Raw genomic sequence first — 27,427 nt, forward strand, 5'->3', positions numbered from 1 at the left:
TTTTATTTTTAATCATATGTATGGGTTGAGGTGGTTGTGTCAGATTCCACATAGCTGTAGTTATAGGTGGCTATGAGTCATGGGGGCTGGGAAACTGGACTTGGGTCTACTGGAGGAGCAGCAAGCACTCAAGCATTGAGCCCTCTTCACCTCCTTTCCCCCTCAACACTTTCTTCTTAAACCAGCATCCACTAATTATATAATAATTTGTTTCATTGTGACATTTTCATACGTGTATATATTCTGATCATATTTGCCCCTTTATCCCCCCAACTCCCAATGAACCTCCTCTGCACTCCAACAAGTCCCCCTTCCACATTATGTGGACATTTGTTGTTTGCTGAGATAAGGTCTCACTATGTGGCTGTCCTGGAACTCACTATGTAGACCTGGCTGAACTCAAATTCTGCCTCTGCCTCTGCCTCTGCCTCCTAAGTGCTGGAATTAAAGGCCCCACCATGCGCTGGTGTGCATGTAATTGTGTGCGCGTCCTCCTGAGCTTAGAGTTGCTTGCACAAACGGGAGGTTATTTCCAGGAACATGGGCAGTCTACCAGTGGCTGGCTACAACACTAAAGAAAAAGGTCTTTCCCTTCTCCAGCAACCATTAACTGCCAATGGTTCCACATAAAGGGTGGGGCCTTGTGAGCCCCTCCCCCAGCAACTGTTAACTGCCTATATGGCCCAGGAAGGAGTAGGGCCTCAGGAGTTCCTTCCTTACTTTTTTAAGATAGGGTCCTACTATGTAGCCCAGGCTGATCTTGAACTTGAGATCCTTCTGTCTCTGCTTCCTGAATGCTGGAATCACAGGCATGAACAGCCATATCTGGCTCTGAAGTGTCTATTTCTTTGGACAACTTGTTCCTTTTCTTCTTCTTCTTCTTCTTCTTCTTCTTCTTCTTCTTCTTCTTCTTCTTCTTCTTCTTCTTCTTCTTTTTAACTTGAGACTATATAACTGACAAGCGCTCTTTAGTTCTAACATCCCAGTACATGAGTAGATCGACTTACCAGAAATTTAGATGAGTCTCAGAGGGTTTCTTATAGCTAATAAATTTGGGCCCCATCACTTGATCCTCCCAAACCTGGTACTTTAATCTTACACTTGCATCATCCCTGCTCAGTTTCCTACCCTAGGCCCTGATTTGCCATATCCTAACCAAAACTATGGACCTCTATGTTTGGGTTCTGTGACAGTAAAGTGATGAGGAGACAGGGAGACATTTAAGGACCAAGGACAAGAAAGACATTTCCTTCTGGGAGCAATCAAGTTGGTGGCTTCCTAAGCTCCGCACCTTTGTTATTTTGTAAACAGTGTCTTAGCTGTACTTTGTTCCTATTATGCATTTACAGCCCCTAGATATTTCATTTACTGTATCCTCCACTGTACAAAGCAGGTCATCTCTACAATATGTGATGGTAGCTTCAGCCACATAATACTACATTGAATAAAGACTCGTCCCTACTTCTAGTTCTATGGCTAGTTCATTATACCACCCTGTCTCACAAACTCAGTTCTTGGTGTCCCAAAGCTTCTTTAAATACTTGAAGATATCATTCAGAGACAACCTGGAGATCCTGAAGCAGGGCTAATTTATGTTGGAGAAAGAGGCAGCTGTTTCTCAGCTCATTTTTTTTCCTGGTTATTCTGTCCTCCATGTTCTAAAAGGAAAATGAACCTATGTTTCAGAGAGAAAGGAAGGGGGCAGTGTGAGCCACAGAAGGTAGGCAGCCCTGCTGATTGGGAGGTACTCCTAGAAGGCTTCGCTTCTGCAGTTGCCAAGCAACAAGTGTAAACAGGACAGGATCATGGCCACTAACTACAGTGCCAACCAGGTAAGTTCTCTTCTACCCCCGAACATTTGATTTTACCTTGTGGATGTTACCTTCAGGCCTACCCCTCCATCAGATCCTGGTCCCTAAATAGACAATAAGTGGTTGAGGTGGGGTTTCACCACACAGTTGGGAGGGCCCAGGAACGAGCAAAAAGGACCCGAGTTAAGTTTGTAGAGTGTAAGCCAAGAGACAGTGATTTTATTTTTATAGACCAGACTAAACATTTTAGGCTTTGTAAGTCAATTAACAAAGTCATAACTATTTATATAAAAGGTATCCCTAGTTTTCTTTGAAAAAATTCAAGACATAGTAACTGAGGCAAATGTAGAGATGCTCCCCAGTAATTGCAAGACTTTGGAGGCAGAAGCAGGAGGATCAGGTGTTCAAGGCATTCTTGGCTATATACTGAATACAAGGCTAGCCTGAACTCCATGAGACCTGCACCCTCCCCCCAAATCTGGCCTGTACATACCTGTAATCCCAGTATTTAGGACAAGGAGGCAAAACAATCATTGGAAGTTTGAGGCCAGCCTGGTCTACATAGGAAGCTCCAAGCCAGCCAGAATTTGGTAGTGGGACTCTGTCTAAAGACCCTGTTTATACATTTTTAAATTCTTTTGGAGAAAACATTTTGTTCACTTGGGATTCAAAGTTTAGTGAGGTTGTTGTTTTTTTTTTTTTTTTTTTTTTTCTTTCTTTCTTTCTTTTCCTCTCCTCCTTTTATGTGTATGGGGAGAGGAGTGGCAAGGTCCTGCTACTGTGTAGCCACCTAGACTGGCCCACAAACTCAAAATTGAGAACTAATGGGATTACAGGTGTGTTCGATCACAGCCAGTTACCTTCTGTTAAAGCAACACAAATGTTTGTAAAAACAAAACAAAACATTCTTTTGTGTTTTGCTTGTTTTTGTTTTTCCAGACTAGGTTTCTCTGTTTAACAGTCCTGGCTGTCCTGAAACTCACTTTGTTGACCACGCTGGCCATTCAAAAGCAGGAAGCAATATAGATTTAGTTACTTACCCTTAGTCTAGTCCAGTTTTAAAGGTTTGTGAAAATTAAAAATTATATTTAGTAATGCTCAAGTGGAACCCACTAAACCAAAATATTTTAACATTTAATTAGTATTTTAAAAATTATTTTAAAAGAGATTCCCCCCCCCCCCCACACACACACACCTCTTTTGTTGTTTTTCTAGACAGGATTTTTATGTGTAGTCCTGGTTGTCCTGGAACTTACTCTGTAGAGTAGGCTGACCTTGAACTTACACAGATCCACCTGCCTCTGTCTCCCAAGTGCTGGGATCAAAAGTGTGTGCCACTGTTATGCCCACATATCTCTGTTATGCTAGCTCTTTTAAATTCATTTTCTCCGACTAGTCTGAGGATCCAATCCTGGGCTCTGTACATGCTACAGAAGCACTCTACCACTGAGCCACACCCCAGCCTTTTAGGGCTTAATACTTAGAAAGTGCCTCAGTTTACCCACTGATTTTCAGGTGTTTAACATGCGGCCAATTGCTACATGCCATGCAGCACACATGTTGAGCAGACAGATTATAACGTTATACTTGCTCAGTATGCACAAGAACCCCGGTTCAATCCCCGGTTCAATCCCCCGGTTCAATCGGAAGCTCAACAAAACAGAAACTGTTTCTTCTCTGTTTTTAATGTCTTCTCCTTTTGTATGAGCTTTCTTCTTTCTGCATTGTTTCAGGTTAGCATACAAACCATTGGGTACTGTCAGGGTATCTTCATAGAAAAGTGTCAACTGTATACAAAGTATACTGTTTTCAGCCCCTCCCTCTGCCCCTCCTGCCTCCAACTGGTTTCTTTTCTTCCCACATGCAGTGCCCACTTCTGCTTTCTTTTAAGCCCATCACTTAGTCCCCTCCCCCTCCCTTAAAATCTCTTCCTCCTGTATATCCCCTTGTCACAGTGAGTTAGAGTTCACATAATTGTTGAGGCCTTTGGCTTCCAATTACAGAGAAGTGTGTCACCATTTCATGAGCTTAAGCCTTTGAACCTCTCCTTTTTCTCCACAGTATGAAAAGGCTTTCTCGCCTAAGTACCTGCAGAACTGGTCTCCTGCCAAGCCAACAAAAGAGGTAATCGGAGCTCAGTGCCCTCCGGGGACAGTTTATGATGACTGGCCTCATGTTCTCCCAGTCACCCAACTCCTTTAGCCTTCTAATGGTCCACCTTCTCCTCCACCAAACCCTTACTCCAAGCCCCTCAGACACTTCGTTTTCCTCCCCTCTTTCACTTCAAATGCTTTTCTTTCCATCTCCACCACAGAGAGCCAGTACCCATGAAGGTTACACTCAAATTATTGCCAACGATCGAGGCCATCTCTTGCCTTCAGTGCCCCGTTCCAAGGTGAGATTCCCCATCCATTCTTTCATATCAAAAAGGTGTTAGCCAGGTGTGGTGGTGCACAACTTTAATCCCAGCACTCAGAAAGCAGAGACAGGAGGATCTCTGTGAGTTTGAAGTCAGTTTGGTCTACATAGTGAGTTCCAGGCCAGAGAGGACTATATAGAGAGATGCTGTCTCAAAACAAAACAAAAAGCTGATGCATAAAAACAGAGCTACAGTCACTGTATAGAAAACCAAAGTCCAATCTAAGTGCTCCACCCTTCTATCCAGTGCATCCACCAGCACAGAGCTGTGCTTAGTACATGGAAGTCCCGAAAATGTCTTAGTGTCATCAGATGGCAATACTTATGTTATGCATGGGACTCATTTATCACACTTAGCCTAAGAATGCAAAATTTAGGTTGGAAGGAAAGGGGCTAAAGAACAGCATTGTGACTGACTAGAGAGAAGAAGAGTAGGGAAATGGTCATTATTAAGATGCCAAAGGGACAGAATGGATGTGAAACCAGCAAGCACTGCTAAGGAGACACTTAGCAGCCATGAGGACCAGCTAAACAATCCTTTTTTCTTTTAGGCAAGTCCCTGGGGTTCCTACATGGGCACCTGGCAAATGCCCCTGAAGGTACCACCTGCTCGGGTGACCTTGACCTCCCGCACAACTGCTGCCGCCACCTCCCTCACCAAATGGATACAGAAGAATCCTGATCTACTCAATGCTTCCAATGGGCTTTGTCCTGAAATCTTAGGCAAGGTATCTAGCCTTCCATCTAACCCAAACCCCTGCTGTCTCCATGTCTCTTCAACCTCAGAACTGGTATGCCGATCCAACAAGAGGAGGGACCTCTAACCATTTCTGTCTTGTGCTGTCTAGTCCCTAATCGCTGAGGTCTAAAGGAATCTTGTTTCCCACCCCTACCCTAGCAGAAAATAGTCTCCACTCAACCTTGACTTTCTTCTGCCCATGGTGTAGGAAGGAAGGGAGTTGGATTCTGAAGCTGACTGGGGATTATCTGGGCCTAACCAGATATATGATCTTTTCCACTCTAACCCAACAGCCCCACGACCCTGATAGACAGAAGAAACAGAAGAAATCTGTCACAAAGACTGTACAACAAGCAGCAAATCCCACCATAATTCCCAGCTCCCCAGCTATGGATGGTGACAACGAAGATGAAACTCAAAGCTCACACCCCTCTGCAGGCCACACACCAGGTCCCCAAACTCCAATTAACTCTCCCAAGACCCAACCTGCAAGCCCATGTTAGAATATCAGCAGGTAGGTCCTAGTGTAGCTGAGATCAAGACATGCAAAGCTACAGTTCTGCAGGGGAAGAGCCTGAGATGACATTTTAGGGACTGACTGGAATAAGGAGGACCCTGTATTGAGAAATGTGGATCAGAGAAATGATGGGCCAGGAGTAAAGGCAAATTTGGGCAAATAAACATTGTTTGTTAAATCTTTTACTGACCTCATTTTCCTCATTCTATGACTGTCTTTTGTAATCCATAGTTAGAAGGAAGGCTGGGGAAGAGCAAAGAAAGGATTTCTCTGTGTAGCCCTGGCTGTCCTGGAACTCACTCTGTAGACCAGGCTGGCCTCTGGCTCCCAAGTGCTGGGATCAAAGATGTGCAAGGCCGCCGCCACTGCCACCACCACCACCCAGCAAGCAAGCCTTAAGGAAGAATGTCAGTTACACTTCAGCAATGACCAAGAGGAAGCTGGTCTGCATCACACAAGGGCAAACCTGAGGAGAATGGAGCTATGTACAACCAATATCTTCACAATCACAAGTAAAGTTGTTTAGAACATGTGAAACTTTTTATGTTTATCCATTTACTTAATGAACATATGTAGGTGTGCCTCAAGCTTATGGAGGTTGAAGGAAAGTTAGTTCTCTCCTTCTGCCAAGTGGATCCTGGGGATTGAACTCAGTCAGGTCATCGGGCTTGGTGGTTGGAGCATATACCCACTGTGCTATCTTGGATCGATCAGCTCATTAGAAAGAGAAAAAGGCCAGGTGTTGCACTTCTTCAATCACTGGCTAGTTAAGAAGCCAGCAAGAGTGTAGAAGTCCACACCCATCTCCCAGCCTCCAAATCTGCTCCCGTTGCCTCTGCCAAGTCTAAAGCCAAAGGTTTCCCCCCACATGAACACTGACCCTACTCAAAGAACAACCTCGAAGACAGCTGACTCAAGCTGGAGGGACTCTACACGACCTCCCTAGACAGTCAGACGTGGTGGCATAGTCCTGCAATTCTAGCTGAATGGGGGGCTAAAGCAGGTAAACCATCAGTTCAAGGCCTACCAGGCTTTAAGTAACTTGGTAAGGAGGGCTGTCTCAAAGTAGAAAACAAAACACAGACAAACAACAACAAAAAAGATGGGGGCTGGGCCTATGGCTGTGCTTGCCTAGCATTAATGAGCCCTTAAGTTCAAACAATCCTTAGCAATGTAAGACTCTCCAGGGCCTGTCTAGAAAAAATGGGCAAGTGATCGTTACTTAAGGCCAAAGACTACTTGAGAGCAGGAACAGAGACGGCTGAGAGCTGAGAGTGCACTCACAGCAAAAGCAAGATCACACCACCTGGAGGGCAACCTGGGTTAAGAGTTCTAGGCCAGGCAGGGATACATGATGAGGCCCTTTCTCAAAAGATTTCAAGGGACTGCTTAAGCAATCCCCACCCCCACGCCATCACTGAGTACATGTCGTCTTGTTCAATTGCCATGTCATTCTTCAACCCACTGCTTTGACTGATCTCTTGGAGTAGTGCTTTTCCTGGCCTGGGATATTGAACCTCTGGCTTTGTGCATACTACCATGGAGCCAAATATCTAGTTCCAAGATGAATCTCCTATTCCAGAGCTGGAAAAACTATCAAAATAGCACTCCAGACAAGGGACTAGTTCAGTGGTACAGCGCTTGTTAACATGTACAAGGACCTCACACCACAGACGAAGCACTTCTGCTAAAGATTCAGAGTCCCAATAAGGGTAAAATAGCAAGTTTCCCCATTATATGTCTTTCCTAGGATTGACACCCCACAACCCTGCTCCACTTTTAAAAATTATCTAACTCCCCACACCCACCTCCCACCTGTAGGTCATTAGTCTTCAACTGTCACCTCCACTGGTGCTAGGTGTCCTTAAATGCAGTATCTACTGAACTGTACCATGAAGTATAAAACTAGCTTTGCACAGAATGGGAGGTGACCTTGTAAGACCTTAAAATCTCTCAACAGAGCCAGCCAAAGGCGCACGCCTTTAATCCCAACACTCGAGAGGCAGAGGCAGGCAGATCTCTATAAGTACAAGGCCAGCCTGGTCTACAGAACAGAGAAACCTGGGCTAAAAAGGAAAGAAACCAAACCAAAACAAAACAAAAAGTCGCAACATGCTTACTGCCCCTCTCTGCTCTTCTGAGGCCTCCTTGTAAGACCCAAACCTCTTCACTCAGTTTCCAACCCCCCCCCCCAGTGGTTGGATGTAGGACAAACTATTTCCATCCTGAGAAAAGTCATAGTTTAGGGTGTAAATGTCCAAGACCCACTGGAAGGGGGGCAAATGAGATTCTTTCTATTAACCCTCACCAGATTTCAGAGTCAAACATGAAATGAGTAGTATTTTAATCGTTTCCAAAGATGATGGTACAAGAATTTAGATTAGAAAATATGTGTGTGTTTCACTAGAAGTGAAAAAACAGAACAGAAAACACATTTTTTTTGGATCTTAATCATCAAAAGCTCTGTATCTTTCCCAAGGGTGAGCTCCCAGGATCCATCTCGCTCTTTACCTCCCTCCAGCTGGGCAGAGCCATCCCCTCCACCTTCACCTCTCTTCTCCCAGTCACACTGTGTGGGTGCTGAAGGCCCTGAGCTGACCAATGAACAGAACTATCCTTTAAGACAGCAGCCCTCAGGCAGTGGCACCCAGGGCAGCCACAGGACTGGCTTTGTTTCCACTGCCTCAGCAAGAAGGAGTCGAAAGCTGACCCTCAGCATGAATCAAAGTCAAATGTGGAGAGGGAGTAAGGGCTCCAGGCCCAGGGAAAATGACCTTTTTCTACTACTACAGTTCTTCAAGCCTCTCTACTGTGCTCTAACGGGCTCTAAAACACATGGAATCTAAACAAATGAGGGGAACCTTGGTGGCTGGGATACGAGTGATAGATGGGAATATAATTCAGCGTGATAGTGTACAGGACAACGATGGGAATTTCAGCTCTTCACAAGGCTGCCAGCCCTACAGAGGACAGCACTGTAAGAACCAAGACAGCCACTCCAGACTGCTGGACCTGGGGGATCGACAGGCCTTTCCCTAGGTCCCACATCTGTAGAAAAAAAAAGAGGGAAAGTTTTTACTTTTAGTAATTAGAACCCCAGTCACTCTTACAATTCCTGCTGAATGAGTACCCTCTACAGGATTCCAGAGCAAGTACATCCCTATGCCCCAAGTTCACGCTTCTAAAAGTCACAATACGGTACCTACCACTTCCCCAGTGACTGAAAATCAAGTCCTCCCATGTGGCAGTGAGTGATATCTCAGTGAATGTTCTCCAGAATGCCAAAGGCCCTTTATACAACAGCCTCCAGACTGTACAGATACAACATCCTCTTCCCACATGACAGCACACTTAGACCACTGTTTCTAGAAAGATGTTCCGGCAAAACTTGGTTTTGTTTTCTGAGATGGAATCTTGTATAATCCAGATTAGTCTAGAAGTCACCATGTAGCCCAAGGTGAACGCAATTCAAGGTCCTCCTGCTTACGTTTCCTAAGAGCTGAAATTATAGGCACTCCCCATGTCTGGCCCAAACATATTTCTGCACAGTGTAGGGCATTATGTGGAGGTGAAGTTCTGTGGTGATAAGAATTTGGTAAACACACAACTTGCAAGATTCTCAAGCAATTCCCTAATGCAGCCTGAGACTCTTCAGCAGAGTCAATCACAGAGTTCTTTAGGGAGTATGCAACCTCAAGGGCTGATATTCTAAAGCATATACTCTGGGACCTAGAATTAATGCTTTCCCTTCTTTCTCCTCTGTGGAGATGGGATCTCATAGATCCCAGACTGGTTTTGAACTCATCGTGCAGCAAAGAAAACCCTGAACTTCTGATCCTCCTTCCTTCATCTTCTGCGTGCTCGGATTACAGTTCCCAGTTTATGTGGTGCTGGGGAACAAACCTGGGGCTTTTTACATGTGAGGCAAGCATTGTACCGATCTCTCTCTCTCTGTCTCTCTCTCTCTGTCTCTCTCTGTGTGTGTGTGTGTTTCTCTGTGTAGCCTTGGATGTCTCGGAACTTGTTCTATACACCAGGCTGGTCTCAAACTCACAGAAGTGGTGGGATTAAAAGCGTGTGCTACCAACTGCCCAGCTTGGTTTTTTTTTTTTTTTTTTTTGACATGATCTCCTATATATTCCTGGTTGGCTTGGAACTCCGTTAAGTAAACCAAATTGACTTCAAGTTTATAGGAATCTGCCTGCCTGAGTATGGGATTAAAGACATGCATCTCCCCCTCCAAGCAGGATCTTAACTTTCAATTTCTTTCTTTCATTCTCTCCCATCCAGGACTTCCCTATACTGACCTAGGATACACTCAAATTTCTAGGCTCAAGAGATCCTCCAACCTCAGGTTCTTAAACAGCTGGGATCAAGGCACTTATTATAACCATGCCTGACTCTCAAAAGCTTTTTTTTTTTTCCCCACTAAAAATAAATATCCTTTAAATTGTAGCAAGTAGAAATGTATATATAGTACAACTTTATGAACATTTAAATTCCTTCACCTTTTCAGTCTTCATCTGTTTTTGTTGGTATTAATCCATTGAGTGGTTGTCTACCCAATGGGTCAAAGGCCACATTTTTTTTAATGTGGCCTTTAATATTCCACTAAAAATGGAGGGCTGTATCTTAGTGGTAAGACGCTTGCCTTTTATGTACAAACTTGAGTTAGACCTCCAGCACCAAAAAGAAAACAACAAAACCAAAGTCTAGACTCTCACATTCTCTCAGGTTATGAACAATTAGGGCAATGGTTCTCAACTTGTGGGTAAAGACCCTTTTTTTTGGGTGGGGGGCTCCAGGGACTTTTTACAGGGGTCAAATATCAGGTATCCTGCTTATCAGATATTTACATGATGATTCATAACAGTAACAGAATTACTGTTATGAAGTAGCAACAACAATTTTATGGCTGGGGGGGTCACCACAACATGAGAAACTGCATTAAAGCACTAAGAAGGTTGAAAACCACTGCTCTGGGGCAAAAAAGCAGTGTTCAGATTTCAAACAGCATACAAAGCAGCCTCAACAAATACTAACACATGATACTCTACAGTCTGACCATAAAACTGACTGAGTTAGGAGTCACTTGCAGAGAAGTACTGGAGGAAGCTCAGAAAGAAATCAAGTGGAGAAGACACGCCCACATCAATGCCCAGCTAGCTTCTACCTGGATGACCTGAAGTGCTGAGCAGATTCCACACAGAGCAGTTTTGCTCTCAGAGGCACAGTGCTTCATGAGACACCGAGTCCTGCTGGGTAGTAGTGTAGGAGAAGCCTCCAGAAGGCAGGTCAGAGGCCCTACAGCTCCTCTTTTGTAACCATACCATTTCCCTGACCTGGTAGATTCTAAGATACTTAATTTCATGGCAAACCGTTTAAAGCCTGACCTTCACCCAGAGCTAGTGCTTGTTAGGAGGAGAATATAAAAATAAATTTAGGGTTTAATTAAAGCCTTTAGGTGGCTCACTTATCTCAACAAAGAGATTAGCACAGTAGGTAGGAACCAGGGCAGAAAGCCTGACTTCTAGGGTGCCAGGTGACCCCTAAGTCCAATTCCATATTAAGACAAAAACAGACAGAAATAAGCCCCAGCCTGAGCCGGGATGTGAAGCCTTCAGCTGATTTTCTTTACCGGGTTTCGTTCTGTGGAGTCAAAAGCCATCAATGAAACTGCATCCCCTCTCCACTGTCTCCCTGAGGGACAGAAGCCACTGCAGATCAGACTGAACACTGCTCCAGGGAACACTTCATAAATACACTTAATTTAATAGATCATTTAGTCTCTCACTTTTTTGTTTGTTTGTTTCATTCAGCTGTCTATTGGACCAGACTGAAATCCATAAGATGTTTACCTTTGAGGATGGCTCTGACATGGAGGTTATAAAAGACCAAACTAAGGCAAAATCATCCAACTGACATTTTGCTTGGCTTCAGAAATAATGGAAGACTGGAAAAATAAATTTTAACTATTTATTGGAGAAAGATGCAAGAGTAGGGATCACATATGAACTCTTAAAATGCTCACACTTGCCAGGCAGGAAGATGATGAGTTTAAGGCCCACCTGGTTACAGAGTGAGGACCAGGGCAGCCTGGGCAATTCAGTAAAGCCCTGTCTGAAAATATAACAGTAATTTGGGTATGTTCAAGGCCAGCCTTGAGTACACAGCAAATTTATAGCCAACCTAGGTTTTATGAGATCCTGTCTAAAAAAGCCAAAAATAAATAAACCAGACATGGTAGCATTCACTTATAATCCCAGCAGTTGGCAATTTGTAGTTAGAGGTGGGAGAATAAGAATTTCAAGGTCATTGTTGGCTAAATAGTGAGTTTGAGGTCGATCTTCTTAAAAAAAAAAAAAAAAAAAAAAAAAAAAGGAGGGGCTGGAGAGACAGCTCAGCGTTAGGAGCACTGCCTGCCCCTCCTGAGGATCCAGGTTTGGTTCCCAGCACCCGCAAGTCGGCTCATAACCACATCCTCTTCTGGTTTCCACCGGCCCCAGGCATGCACACAGTTGGCACACAGACATACATGCAGGCAACACACCATACAGACAAAATACAAATAAATTTTTAATTGATAAACTGTTTTAAAAGGACGGGAGATGTAGCTATGTAGTAGAGTGCTTCTTTAGCGTGCACAAGAGCCTGGGTTCAGTAGCACACTAACAAGCCACAACACAACAAGCACAAAAACCACCCGAGAGTCCTTGGCACCTGGCTTATGTTTGCTCTTATTCTCTCCAGTTACTCAATACAACTTCAAGTGAGGATACTTGAGTCTACCCAGACTCGTCATTCTGGGTAGAAAGGAATGTTACACTGAAAACAGTAACTGCTTATCTAGCTCACAATTAAATTCCCAGTGTCAAAAAATAGTGCTTGATGATTCACAGGTACCAGTTCATCTTTATCTACTAGATATGTCTTCTTTGCCAGGTCCACTTGCAGGTGTCATTTAATAATTATATGCCCTTTAAAAGTGGGAAAGTGCACAATGATCCCTTTCAGTACTGGCCTAACCCACACTCATAAAGGAATGTGGGAGGGACATTGTCTAGCTCTCCCCAAAAGGACTTGAGTAAAGATTCAGCACAATTAGCCTTAAGAATGGTACAAGAGGGCTGGCAAGATGGCTCAGGAAAAGGCACTTGTCAAGCCTGACAACCTAAGTGCAAGCCCCTGGACCACTGTATGAGTAATAAATAATTAATAAAAACAGAGAGACAAGGTTGGGCCATGCATTGTGCTCATGTTTATAACCCCAGCTCCTGGGATGCAGAGTCACAAATTCAAGGCTACTCTGGTCTACAGAGCATACTCCAGGACAGCCAGGGTGACATAGTGAGAGGTCCTGTCTCAACAAGCAAATGAAGGATAGCTCTAAGATTAGAGGTATAGCTTGTGCAAGACTTTGGGTTCAGTGACACGAACATCAAAAAAAGGGGGTGGGAGGAAGGAAAATGTAAAAGAACACTGAGAAGTAAAGGAGCGGACCCTCCCAGCCTTCCCACTCCCTTTATCCAGGACACGTACAAATCCACAATGAACTTACCAAGTGTCGGATCCCATTCCATGTGTGGTACATGAGAGGGAAGACAAGCACAAACTTAGCTGAGTGGATCAGTGCTGGCCCCAAACACAGGGACTTCACAAACATCAAATAAGATTCAAAGTTCCCAGGAAGCAGCAGTGCCGATAGGCCAAAGAGAGAGACCCCTGGGAGAAAAGCAAGCCTCCCGTCAGTTACAGGTAATGTATGTATTAAACCAGGTTCTGTGACAGCTCTTGACACCCGACTCAACTCTAGACCACTTTGAAATAGAAAAAACTTAGGCCAGGGATATAGTTTAGTTGTTAAAAAGCCCTGGGTTTGAAACTAAGATCACATAAAAACCATGAATAGGACAGAGACTGAAGAGATGGCTTAGCAGTTACAAGTGCATACTGATGTTGCACAGAAGCTGAGTTTGATTCCTCAAAACCACACTGTAGCCTACACCACCTGTAACTCCAGCTTCAGGGGAATTAAACACCTCCAGCCTTTGAGGGTACCTGTACTCACGTGTTCATACCCCCTACAAATACATACACATAATTAAAAATAACAAAATTAAAATGTTTTATAAAACACGGAGAGATGGCCCAAAAGTTAAGAGCACTGGCTCCACTTAGAGAGGACCTGAGTGTAGTGAAATATCATGCCCTCAAGTGGCTGTTAACACCATCTGTAATTTCAGTTCTATGGAGCCAATGACTTCTGGCCAATCTGATCACCAGGTACACACACCGCACAGCCATGCATGAAGGAAAAACACTTATACACATAACTGTAAAGAATTAACAAAACATGTATGGTAGCACATGTTTATAATCCCAGCACTTGAGAGATAGAGGGAGGAGGATTAGAAGTTCAGGACTGCTGGGAGTGGTGGTGCATGCCTTGGATCCCAGCACTCAGGAAGCAAAGGCAAGAGCATTTCTGTGAATTCAAGGTCAGCCTGGTCTACATAGTACATTCCAGTACAGCCAGAGCTACATAATGGGACCCTATCTTAAAAAAAAAAAAAAAAAAGGTTCAAGACTATATTTCAGGTTTGAGGCTACTCTAGGTTATATGAAACCTATTTAAAACAAAACAGAAACTCAAAAAAAAAAAAAAAAAAAAAAAAAAAAAAAAAAAAAAACAGTGGTGGAGGTAGGACAGAGCTGGAGAGATGGCTCAGTGGTTAAGAGCACACTGCTCTTCCAGTGGACCCAATGGGTGTTCATAACTGCCTGAATACCTTTTTCAAGGGATCCTGCTTCCATAGAATGTGGCGTGTGTGCTCACACGATGCACACACACAGCTCAGATTTTATATCTCATGTTATGGTGAGAGAGCCTGATGACTTGGCTCAGAAGCGCACTGTTAGCCTAGCATGGATGTGACTCTGGGTTTAATCTCCGGTTTCCAGCACCAGGAAAAAGGTTTGTGGTGAAGGGCAGGCAGGCTACTAGGACTCTCATGGTAAAACCAGATAGCAGTATGATGAATTACTCCCCCTTCTAACATCCCTCACAACTAAAATAAAAACAACCCTCCCTGACAGTTTAGAAGTCACCTTATTGCTGGATCAGTAAGGAAGACTGCTGAGTCTGGAGTCAGCCTGGCCTACATGAGTTCCAGTGTAGGCTCATGTGAAAATTACTTAAGACATTAAATCTGAGGTTTCCTAAATCTTCCCTGGTGTCTAATATATGAGGTCAGGGAACAGCCCCTCTGATGGGAGCAGAAAAACCATACTCGTTACACCCCTCTAAACCTCTCCTAGAACCTGGTGCCAGCACAGCAGCTGAGGCTGCCCCACCAGGTCACCAGGAAATGCCAGCCCTGTAGGCTCTAATGTCTGTAAAGCATTATGTAGTGCTGTGTGATTGTCAGCAAGTGTTCTTCCACATCTAGAAGTTGCAAAGACTCTTTCAAATACTTCCTCCTAGAAAGGCCTGCAATAAAAATGAAAGCACCTAAAGAACTCTGGGGAGCCAAGTAACCATCAAAACTCGGCTTGTTAGTACCCTGTTATCTTTATCTACAGCATTGTTACACTAATCATCATGGGAATACAGACACCAAAACAAAGTACTCACAACTACAAAGGACTGAGAACACAATTTTTTTTTTCCAAGACAGGGTTTCTCTGCATAGCTCTGTAGACCAGGCTGGCCTGGAACTCACAAAGATCTACCTGCCTCTGTCTCCCAAGTGCTGGGATTAAAGGTGTACACCACCACCGTCCAGCAAGAACACAATTTTCAAACTACAAATGATCAGACATTTTCTGAGATGGCCAAGATTAACTCTGCCAATTATTAATATAAACAATAATCAGCACAGCCTATATTCAGAATTATATGTAGCTAATTAAATTCTGTCATAAGGAGGCATAACAAATGAAAAGAATGATAACCTAGGGAATCTCAAAGGAGACAGGAACTCTTTTTATTGTTGCTTGAGACAGGATCTCACTATGTAGACCAGGCTGGCCTCAAATTCAGAGACTGGACTGCCTCTGCCTCCTGGGTGCTGAGATTAAAAGCATGCATAACTATGACCAGCTGGGAATTCTTGATGCATTTTCTACAGAATAAAGCTTACCTGGTTGTTTTCTTTTTTTATTACTTTTAAAAGATTTATTTTATTTTACTTATGTGTATGGGGTTTTGACGGTATATGTGTACCAATTGTGAGCCTGGTGTCCATGGAGGTCAGAAGAGGGGGCTGGATCCCCTGCAACTAGAATTACAGATGGTATGGACTACCATGTCTATGCTGGGGACCAAACCCAACCCCAGTCCTTGACAGGAGTACCAAGTGCTGCTGAGTACTGTGGGAATATGGGACTCAGAATTAATTGTTAAAGGAATGAATTAATGAAAAGCTTAGAGGAAGCTGGATGGTGGTGGCACACACCTTTAATCCCAGCAGATAGGAGGCAGAAGCAGGCAGATCTCTCTGAATTTGAGGCCAGCCTGGTCTACAGATCGAGTTCCAGGACAGCCAGGGCTACACAGAGAAACTGTCTTGAAAAAACAAACAAACATCTAATCTTAAAGGGACTTACATTCCCTATAAATCAAGTTACTGAGGGAGAAAGGAGGCAAGGAAGAGAGTCAGAGAAAAAAGCAGTTCTTCAGAGATCTGCATGCACACACGTGTGTGTGAATATATATACATACCTCCACTTAAGGCCACACCAGTGCCTCGGTGGCAAATGGACATTGCCATGGGAAGAGACCAACTACAAAGAAACACACAAAGACAATTTTAAAAAACAATGAGAAGTTGTTTTCTTCTTATCTTTTTTAGGATGACATAATATAAAAACAAAACAAGAAATAAAAACAAAAACAAAAACCATCTTGGGATGGAGAAATGGCTTAAAAGTTAAGAACACTTGTTACTCTTGCAGAAGACTTGGGGATGGTTCACTACCATCTGTAACTCCAGTTCTAAGCCCCAAGGGACCAAGTATACATTTGGTATATACAACTGCATGAAGGCAAAACATTCATACACATAAAATAAATCCTTAAAAACAAAAACCAAGAAAATTCCACCTAGTTTTCACATTCCTATTTCTACCTTTTAATTTAAAAATAAGAAGTTTGACTGAATATACAGCTCAGTGGTAGAATGCTTATATACCATGCATGAGGCCCTGGGTTCAATCCATTGCAAAAAAGAACAAGGCCGGGCGTTGGTGGCACACGCCTTTAGTCCCAGCACTCAGGAGGCAGGCATGCGGATCTCTGTGAGTTTGAGACCAGTCTGGTCTACAAGAGCTAGTTCCAGGACAGCCTCCAAAGCCACAGAGAAACTTTGTCTTAAAAAAAAAAAATTATTTACTTAAAAAAGTATCCAAAAAAAAAAAAAAAAAAAAAAAAAAAAAGCCAGACACAATTAGTTCCAGTACAGCTAGGGCTACACAGAGAAACTCTGTCTTGAAAACCAAACCAAAAGTAAATAAATTAGTAAAAACATAAAGTATCTCTTGGGGCTAGAGAAATGGCTCAGCAATTAAGAACACTTGCTCCTTTTGCAAAGGTCAGAGGTTCAGTTCCCAGCACCCATAACATGCAACCCAGCTCCAGGGTGCCTAGTACCTTCTTCTGGCCTCTGTGGACACTGGGTATGCATAAAAAAAATTATACATATCAAATAAAAATAAATCTTTTTTAAAAGTTATCCCTTGATTTTACAAAATCACATCACTGCTACCGTTAAGAAGAGGAAACAAATACAACTCTAACTCTTTTTGCCAGGGTCCCCATATTGGTACCCATTAGAGTTTGTACAGTTAGACAGCAATCATGCTGGTTGTGGTAACTCATGCCTGTAACCTCAGGGCTACACAGGGAGACCCTGTGTCAGGAAAAAAGGCCAATCTGAACTATATAGGACTCTATTTCAAAACAAAGAAACAGAAAAAAAAGTATGATGTTAGCTACTTCAGGCATCTTTCCTTGATGTATTATTTAGGAAATAGCTCCACATTTCCTACTGTTTTTTGTTTGTTTGTTTGTTTGTTTGTTTTATTTACATGAGAAGTTCCATAAATGGACCTAATGTCATTTTTTTTTTCATATGACTTGTAAAGAAAGACCAGGTCTATTTGGAATTGTCTCCATCCTTGTAACTCTACCCTCCCAAATCCCCCTATCATTTTTTGAGACAGGCTCTCACCATTTGTCTTTAAAAAGATTTCACTACAGAATACTAAGATCATTTACTAACCTTCTGTTAGGTTGAAATATCCAATTTCTACAATTAAAATTATTTCTGGAATCTGAGCTAGAAAAAAATCCTGAAGGGTTGTGGTATTTGTGGAGGTGGTTAAAAAAATGGCCAGTATCCCCTGGCAGGAACCCAAGTAAAGAGGGTAGCAAAGCTCAAGATGCTTTGCTGAGTTAGTGTTTATTTTTAATTTTAAAAAAAGATTTACAGGAATTCTCTTAGAAGACAAAAACAAAATCAGCTAGCATTTCTACTTCCGAAAACAAGAGGCGAACAAATGTGTGCATGTGTAAATACATACATAGCCCCATACACACTCACACATGCACACACACGCACACGCACAGGGTGTTGGGAGGTGACTGCAAACACAGTATATTATCTTAGTTCTAGCCAATGAGAGGACGGAAAGTCAATGATGTGCTGGCAGCAACGAGCACGGCTAACATATTGATGCCATACTGAAGGACTCCTAGTAGCCACAGCTAGAACAATTTGAGCATCAAGATAAACAATGACTGTAAAAGAGTATAACTTTTGTGCAAAATAGGAATCCTTGAAAGGAAGCAAGGTTTGCCCTACAGAAAGAAAAAAGTCTAAAGAATATGTGCAATAAGACAAGTATGGTGGTACTCAACCTGTAATCTCAGTGTCTGGAAATGGAAGCAGGGGGATAAAAAATTCAAGGCCAGCATCAGTTACACACTGAATCTGAAGCTAGCCTGAGTTACATAAGACCCTGTCCAAAACAAATAACTCAACTAGTTAGTAAGTCATGAAGCCAAGAGATGTACATGGCCTCTAGAAAACAGAAACTGCAAAAACAAATGAATCTCCCCTAGAGTCAAAGGAAAAGAACACAGCATTTGTTAACATGTTTATTTACTCAAGAATATTTCATTTATCAATTTAGTGTGCCATGGAACATAAAATAAAATGCAGGTCAGAGGACAACTTTTGGAAGTCAGTTCTCTCCTTCTACTGTGTAGGAGCAGAGGGTCAAACTAGGTCGTCAGGCTTAGCTGCAAGAACCTCAATCTACTGAATCATCTTCTCAGCCTGGTAACTTTAATTTCAGCTGAATGGAACAAGTCACATTTCTAACAGAAGTGCAAAAGTATTAATTTGTGTGTGTTTTTTATAGCCCAGGCTGGCCTTGAATTGGCTATCTAACTGAGGATGGGGCTAAACTCCCGATCCTCCTGCCTCAACATCCCAAGTGCACCACCTTGATCAGCCTCAAACAACAATTTTTTGTTTTGTTTTTTGCTGTTTGAGGCAGGTTTGCTCTGTGAAACAGTCCTGACTATCCTGGAACTCACTTTGCAGACCAGGCTAACCTTGAACTCACAGAGATCTGCCTGCCTCTGCCTCGTGAATGCTGGTATTAAAGACGTGTACCACTATGTCCGAACTTCAAACAGCAATTTTTAAAGTCAAACATTCTAGTCTAATACATTCCAATGCTATGAGATTTTGAGGAATCACAGTAGAAAAGTATTAAAATTCACTGTTTTCCATAATTAAACCATTAGGCTTCTCTAAGAACAGAAAACTTTGTATGTGTAATAAAAAACAAAAAACAAAACAAAACAAAAAAAAAACTACAATTCAAAACAAAACATCACACACAGCCTCAAACCTGAGCAGAGGTGTTGTAGATAGCATTCAGTGTTATGTGGTGTGATAGCAATGTACAGTACAGAGTGTGTGTGCTGTGTACTCAGAACCAGTCAAGCAATCCCCAAAACACCCCAGACTCATGGCCTCTTTGCTTCCATGTAACACTTTTGAACTTTCTTTTTTGTAGCTGTGCATTCAAAATCTTTCACTTGTTGCCGACTTTTTCAAGACTTTCCCACTGACAACCCACAGATTAGGAGCCACATGCTAATGTAGGCAGTACTGTCCGCCAGCCCACTGTGCCATCTCTACAGCACCCAGCTCCAGGTCCTTACCTGTAGATGGAGATGTGGGGAGAAACAGGCCGGTTTGAACCCGTGTTCTTATTCCAGAACCGTTCCATCTCTTCCTTGGCTGTGGTTCCCAAAGGGACAGCACTAACATGAAACAAAGATTCAAAAGGACTAAAGTACATATTTCACAGAGCAAACAGTATATTTGAACAGTTTTATTGTATTTTTACTTATGTGTATGTTAGCGCAGATGCCTGAGAAGGCCTGAAGAGGGTGTTGGATCCTATAGGGCGGTAGTTATAGGCAGGATTTAGCTACCCAATATGGGTGCTAGGAACTGATTTGGGTCCTCTACAAGAACTGTGCCACCCCTCTAGGCCCTAAAACGTCTTTCTTAAGAAAGGTACGGTTGGATCAGGAGGATTGCTCAGTGGGGAAAGGTGCTTACTGACGAATCTGATGACCTGAATTTGGTCCCTCCAGACCACATGGCAGGAGGAGAAAAACCACTCCCACAAGATGTCTTCTGACACCTACACATCCCCAAGTCCCACCACATGTGCATTAATAAGTAAAATATATTTTATAACATTAAGAAAGGATACAGGTATACAAATAGCTCAGAAGTTAAGAGCAGAGCCTGCTCTTCTGGAAGATCCAAGTTTGATTCCCAGTACCCACATGGTGGCTCACAACAGTAACTCTAGTCCCAGGCAATCCACCTGACCTCCTTGGCACTGAATAAATGTAGTACACAGACAAAAATGCAGGCAGAACACCCGTACACATAACCAACATCTCTTAATCTATGTTTTTACTCTGTACTCCCCATCCTGCCTTCTCAACATCTGGCTAGCGACTCTGCCTTTCTTCCCAGGGCTCTTTCTGTCCAGAAGTCCCTGCTATACATACTACTTAGCTATTGGCCATTTAGCTTTTTATTACACCAATCACAATGACACGCCTTCACTGTGTGTAAAGGAATATTCCACAACAGACTTCAAAACTTACTTTCTGAGACAAAGCTGAGAATTAAGGTGGGCTCGGAGGCAATGACGGCCAACGTGTCTGCAAGAAATTCAAGAATACAAATTTAGAGACCAGCACCAGCATATCAACTTTGTACTGTTATTATTATTATTATTTATATATTTCTATCTTGTGAGACAAGGTTTCTCTGAGTAGCCCTGGTTGTCCTGGAACTTGCTCCACAGATCAGACAGGCCTCAAACTCAGAGATCCACATGCCTCTGTGTCCCAAGTGCTGGGATTAAAGGAATGAGCCATCATGCCTGGTTCCTCTGTATTATATTAGATGTGAAAAGACAGATTGAAAATGAAATGAGGGTTGAGGGTATAATTCACTGTACTGTGTATGCTTAACACACATAGAGCCCTGGTTTCAACCTCCAGCATCAAAAACATAAAAGAAGAAAAGTAGAGTCCCTAGTTTCTAGCTGAAAAACTACAACTTGAAGAGGGGCGTGGCAAGCACACCTGTCATCCTAGCACTTAGTGATGAGGCAGAAGGGTTAGAGATTCAAGGACAGCCTCAGCTACATACTGAGTGTGAGGCCAGTGTGGGTTACACAAGACCCTGTCTCAAAATGGAATGGAGGGAGGGAGGAAGAGAGGGAAGGAAGAAGGAAGGACAGACAGACTAGCTATAACTCAGAAGGACATGATAGTAAGATTATAATTCTAGCAGTTATGCTGCTGGAACAGGACAGCAATTTTCAGGCCAACATGTGCTATAAGAGCCTCTCTTTAAAAAACAAACAAACCTACAACTCTAAGAATAATCAGAAATATTACCTACAAATGCAAAATGAAGTCTTAAATGAACACAAATACTAGGAGAAAGAATGAGAGCCAATATTATACAGAAACAAATGTTTTGAGACAGGGTCTTATGTAGTTTAGGCTGGTTCAAACTTACTATGTAGCAAAGGTACTTCACCTCCCAAGTGCTAGGATTCCATGTTAATCTTCAGAATGTTGTTGCTTTAAAGCTAGGCCTTAGAGGAGTTGGTTAATAAAACACTAGAGTTTAGTCGGGGGTGGGGGGTGGAGAGGGCTTTAATAGCTCAGTGGTACAGTGCTTTCCTAACATTCATAGGATGAGGCTTTGGGTTTAATCCCCAGCACTGCAAAAATAAGACAAGCCAGAGTACATTGGGAAGCACACACTTTATGTATGGCAGAAACCTGATCCAAATGGATTAATTAAATTTTGAAGAACAAGGGATTTGAGGATGGACCTTCCTAATACTAAGCTAGGTCATTTCAAAAACTACCATCTGGAGCTGGGGAGATGGCTCAGTGGATAAAAGCACTTTCCACAACCCTGACAACCTGAATTCAATCCCACAACCCACCTAAAGGTGGAAGACGAGAACCAACTGTACAAAGCTCTCTGACTGCCTCATGCATGCACACATACACACGCGTGCACGCACACACAACATGCAATAATAGTAATTAATACTTAACTTTTAAAAATTAAAAACCTACCATTAACTTCCAGATAGCAGAGATAAACTTCAAGTCACAAAGCCTCTCATATAATAGTATAAAAAAGCATGAGAAAGCAAAGATCCTTTACCATTCCCTCAAAAAAGTATTTACAAAAAGTAATTACATTTTCTACCTAAAAGTGGTTAGAGGACTAGGGTTAAATTTCCAGCATCCACATTGTATTCACAATCATCTGTAAGTTCAGTTCCAGAAAACCCAGTGCCTTTTTCTGGACCATGCCTGCACATGTACATGGACATACATGCAGGCAAAACACCTACACACATAAAATATATAAAATAATTTATAATTTTTAAATTACATTTTATTTATTTTGTGTGTGATGGTGCATGCCACAACACACATGTGGGAATCAGAAAATTAGCAAGGAGTTGGTTTTCTCCTTTCAACATGTAGATCCTGGGATCAAACTCAGGAGATCAGGTTAGTAATCCTGCAATCCAAGCATTCAGGAAGACATACAAGAGGACTGCTGTAAATTCAAGTCCAGTCTGGTCTAAACAGCCGTTTCCAGGCCAGCCTGCACTGTATCTAGACCTTGTCCCAAATGCCAAAAAGAAAAATGAGAAAAGAAAAACATTCAACAACAGATCCTTTAATCTCATAATTCCAAGCCAACACTTCCAAAGTATTTAAGGAGGTGGCCACAATGAAGTTCTGGAAGTCAAAACATTTACCTATGTTAATTCACTATGTGCAAGGCATTGTGGAGATATAAGAGCTCATTAAGATCCAACAATTTGAGCTGGGTGGTGATGACACACCTTTAATCCCAGTTGTGAGTTGGAGGCCAGCCTCGTCTACAGCTTGGGCTGTTACCTGTCTCAAAAAATAAAACAAGCAAACAAAAAGATCCAACAATCTTTTAAATGGGTTTATGATGTCCATTACATCACTGATTCTAGATCCAGAATCATTTCAAAAGCCTTATGATCTACAACGGAGCCTCAAAAGGGCCCATTATTTGAAGGGGTTAAAAAAAAAAATCCTACCAATCCTTGTTCAGTTCTCTCTCTTCCCTTCAGAAACAAGAGGTGAATGCAGACATTGTGTACCCAGGGCTCTTAGAAAGAAGTGGGAACAAATCTCTTTAAATCAACTGAATTGTCTCTGAAGTTGCAGGGCGCACATTCCTCACACCAAGCTAGGCCCAGTCACTCAGCTACCCAGCAAGTTTGCAGATGTGGGCTGGAATCTATCGCATGTTCTGCCTAGTGCTATTGTTTTCCAAATACCAATGTATGCTTTACACAAAGGCCCTTACAGAAACAAGCTTTATAAACACCACAACCTTATTTAAAATATGAAAGAAGGTATCTATCTTGGTCTTTCGTGTGAAACCAGAGATTCTGAAAAATCTTTCCATGCTAAGAATGGATCTTAAAATATTACAGCTAGGAGGCAGTAAGATGGTTCAGAGAGCAAAGGCACTTGCTGCTAAGCCTGACAACCTCAGTTGGACCCTTGGGATTCACAATTGTCCTCTGACTGCTACACACAGGCCATGGCACATATACACCCAACTACAATAAAGAAAAGTGAAAAAAAAATGTAAAAGGTTATAGCTAAATGTGTTTTGTTTTGAGACAGGATCTTACTTTGTGTCCCAGGCTGGCCTGGAACTCACTCTATAGCTCAGGCTGGCTTCAATCTTACAGCAATCCTTCCTGTCTCAGTCTCCTAAGTGCTGAGACTACTGGTGTGAGCCTCCACAAGCAGTTGATTAAGTCATTTATGTGAAACAGTGTGGCATTTACAAATATCCTATGCACAGTGTACTTTACTTCCAATAATTTCTGTATTACTTATAATGCCCGATATAACTTATGTGTTCCATACATGTTACACCATATGATTTAAGGAAGGGGGTGCTGCCCATGTGCAGTCCAAATACAACCAATGGGGAAAAGTTACTTATAGATATTACCAATGGGAGCCCAGATACAACCAACCACATGCCTACATGGGAACAAAGGGGAAGCAAGCAGTAAGTGCTGGACTGAGAATGAATATCTGAATGGCAGAAGGCTACAGCAGGGTATATCTACAGTTTCACTCACATGGACTCAGTATAATGCCTGTCAAGTAACAAATTCAAACTGCTTTTTGTAATTTGCTTTTCAAATATTTTCAGTCTGAGACTGGATGAATCCAGGAAAAACCCAAAGATGAAGACTCTAAACACTAATCCTGAAACTTCTAAAATGAAATGTTTGGAACCAATATGATCATTTCAAGCTAAACATTAATAATTCACCCAACAGGCCCTAACAGTCACTAATGTGTGTTACATCAAAGAGTTTGAAAGCATTCAATTGTGGTCAAATAATTACAAATGACAGATGCAGCTCTGGACAACTGGTCCTGTCTCATCTCAGGGAAAAGATGCCTATGAGAAATGCCCAGCAAGATGAAAATAAGGACAAAGATAACTGATCTGAATTCCCAAAGACTCACTTTGCAACAAAGAAAAACTAAACAGAATCCTTCTATTTTTATACTACATGACTGAAGTGGAAAGAGAAATGAAAACACATTTTGGAGAATCAGGGGCTGGAATTTTCAACAGCACTGAAGCTAACTTTCCATAACAAATGCTTTCCAAAAATAGGACAGGCACAAAACTGTGTTGGGATTTGTACAATAAGTGTCTGAGGGTGCTAGAAGCCCTTACAACTTAGTAGGGCTCTGTGAATGATACCTAAAGAGTGAAGAATTCAGAACTAAAGAAAATCTGGGCTATTTCTCTGGACAGGAAAATGGCTTTTAGAGAAAGGCGGGGATATCCACCCCATAACAATGCTAAACTAAAACTGGAAACAAAACAAAGTGAATTTTCTGGGCAGCAGCAGAGACCCACTCGAGCGGCTACACGGAGTGGGGGGGATGCAATTGGAGGCCACAGTCCCCACGCGTTGCAGCAGCAGCAGAACTGTCAGGGGTTAGGAAGCATAGAGTAGGCGCCCCAAAGAGCCCCTCTCCCTACAATGCGTAACACCCCCCCCAATAAAATGTAGGCCTAGGGGCCAGTCGATCTCGAATTTAGTTTCTGGAGGCTCGGACCTGGGTGGGACCACAAGAGCAATTTGGGAAGAGGTTCTAGATGTGTGCGCAGCAGAAAGGGTGACAGCCGCGCCACTCATCCAGAGTGACCTCTAAGCCCTTCCGAGCCCGACGAGGGGGGGAGGATGCTAGGATCCCTGCGGCGCGGGATCCCTGCACACCCACGGGCCCTTCCCTGTCCCCGCGCGCCTACGCCGCTGTCACATCCTGAGGGACCACTTCGGGTCCTCCAAGGATGGCGGGCACCGACACCCAGCCCCAGGCTAAAGTCACCTCAGCAAGAGCGCAGCCATCTTGAGTTCCGGCCTGGACGGAAATGACGCAACCTCCCCCCCCGTGCGTCCCCTCCCCTTGGCGGAGCAACAGGCAGGGGCTGTCATGTGACAACTTAGATTTTTTTTTTTTTTTTTTTTTTTTTTTCCCTTTTGTCAGGTTGGAACCTTGAGTTTTGCGGTTCGGCTCTTTGCTGATGCTGACTTTTTTTTTAATTTTTATTTTTTATTTTCCGTTTCTTTGGTTTTCCTCTCTCGTGCTAGTTTCTAGCGTCGTTCGTCAAAGTTTTGGCCAAATCGCCGCGTGATTACAGTTCATGCATTTACCTCCTGCGAGTTTATTTTGTGCCGCTCGCCCTACCACAGACAGCGATTTCGCCCGGTTTATTCACCGAGGATTTCGACAGCTCATTGCAACCCCTTCCTTTCCAAGTTGTACTAAAAAAATCTCCGAGTTAGCTGACTGAGACACTCAAGGAAAATGCTGCTTTGGGCTTCTTCAAGGTTCTTCGGCCCTGAAGAGATGTTATGCAAGCACTATACTTTCAAGCTATATATATCCCCAGCACGATGAACCCCAGGTTGGACAGTAGGGAGTGTGGGGCCTTACACCGTTCTTTTCAAGGTCGGGGATCCTCTTCTGACCACCTCCACCCGGCCTGGCAATTCCAGGACCTGTGCTGCATGAACCAAACTCCCACAGGCCAAGGACAATGCTCCCTTGTTTCTTTTTCAGCGATATGTGGGTGACACCCACAGCCACAAGAACCTGGGGCGTGGAGAAACCACTTTGACTTATATATGCTGTATATAAGCGGTTTTGAGGAATCCAAGTACAGAAATCAGTTGCTGGGCTGTCCCAGCTGAGGGAAGAAAGTGAGCAAGTGAGAAAGGAATGAAACAGAATGCCAAAGTTCCTGACCCTGGGAGCTGTGGGGTGGCATGGCTGAGGGAGAAAGAATAAAGGGGGGTGGGGGGGGGTAACTTAGTCTATTGTAAATCTCTTTTGGTTGTATTAATATTCAGATCCCATTTATATTTAGCACTATCCTGCCTTTTCCCTTACAGGATTTAAATAGCACAAATTCTCTTCCCCCCTGCATCAAATGAATAATATTATTTCTGTAACGTTTGACAAAGAAAGTACTTGCGTAGACTTTTGGGACTGGAAGGGACCTTAGAAGTTCTCTCTTCCAAACCTCTATTTAGTGCAAGAATCTCTTTTGCAGCGTTTCTTGACCTTCAAGATGGCTGCAACAAATTTAATGCTGGGTACCTCAAAAAATAAATTTCATGCTGGGAGTGGTAACGGTGCCTGTAATCCTGGCATTTAGGAGGCTGGATTGTGAGTTCAAGGCCAGCCTCCAGAGATAGGAAAAGGAAAACAACAACAAAACTCCAGCTTTAAAAAAAATTAAGTAAACAGGAAAAGCAAAATAACAACAAAAACAGCTTTTAAAAGTTCAGCAAACAGCTTAATTAATAGAAAACTGTTCTAGAAAATACAGTTTTTGATACTGAACCCTCTAACCCAGGCTTGGTGGCACACCTGCAATCCTAGTACTTGGGAAGTAAAAACAGAAGATCAGGAGTTCAAGGACATCCTTAGCTACATTGAGTTCCAGGTAACCTGGGCTACATGAACAGTATCTCAAAACAAAACAAAAACAAACAAACAAAAACAATAAGATGTAATGAATGTCTCTTTAACTTAGCTCTGCTTTCTTTTTTTTAAAATTTTAAAAAATATATATGAGTGTTTTACTTGCTTTGTATGCCTGTGTACCTCATGTGTGCTCCAGGAGGTCAAAGGAAGGCACCAGATCCCATGGGACTAGGGTTATGGAACTGTGAGCTGCTATGTGGGTGCTG

The 27,427-nt window shown here is 42.8% G+C and overlaps 2 protein-coding genes across 2 annotated transcripts; one reads left to right on the top strand and one right to left on the bottom strand.

Annotated features, from left to right (window-relative positions):
- Positions 1 to 1,680: 1,680 nt before the first annotated feature.
- Cfap126 (cilia and flagella associated protein 126) lies at positions 1,681 to 5,668 on the top strand. Its single transcript, XM_051186234.1, has 5 exons — positions 1,681 to 1,832; positions 3,873 to 3,935; positions 4,126 to 4,206; positions 4,781 to 4,957; positions 5,262 to 5,668. Exons 1-5 carry the CDS (start codon positions 1,806 to 1,808, stop codon positions 5,469 to 5,471), a joined length of 558 nt encoding a protein of 185 aa, XP_051042191.1. The 5' UTR covers positions 1,681 to 1,805; the 3' UTR covers positions 5,472 to 5,668.
- A 2,144-nt stretch (positions 5,669 to 7,812) lies between these two features.
- On the bottom strand, positions 7,813 to 25,613 carry Sdhc (succinate dehydrogenase complex subunit C). Its single transcript, XM_051186235.1, has 6 exons — positions 25,557 to 25,613; positions 20,694 to 20,750; positions 19,725 to 19,826; positions 16,209 to 16,270; positions 13,044 to 13,207; positions 7,813 to 8,533 (listed from the first exon to the last, which is right to left on the bottom strand). The coding sequence occupies exons 1-6, from the start codon at positions 25,574 to 25,576 to the stop codon at positions 8,429 to 8,431; spliced, it is 510 nt and encodes a 169-aa protein (XP_051042192.1). The 5' UTR covers positions 25,577 to 25,613; the 3' UTR covers positions 7,813 to 8,428.
- Positions 25,614 to 27,427: the final 1,814 nt, after the last annotated feature.

The sequence above is a fragment of the Phodopus roborovskii genome, unplaced genomic scaffold (genome assembly GCF_943737965.1).
Source record: "Phodopus roborovskii unplaced genomic scaffold, PHOROB, whole genome shotgun sequence".
NCBI classification, from domain to species: domain Eukaryota; kingdom Metazoa; phylum Chordata; class Mammalia; order Rodentia; family Cricetidae; genus Phodopus; species Phodopus roborovskii.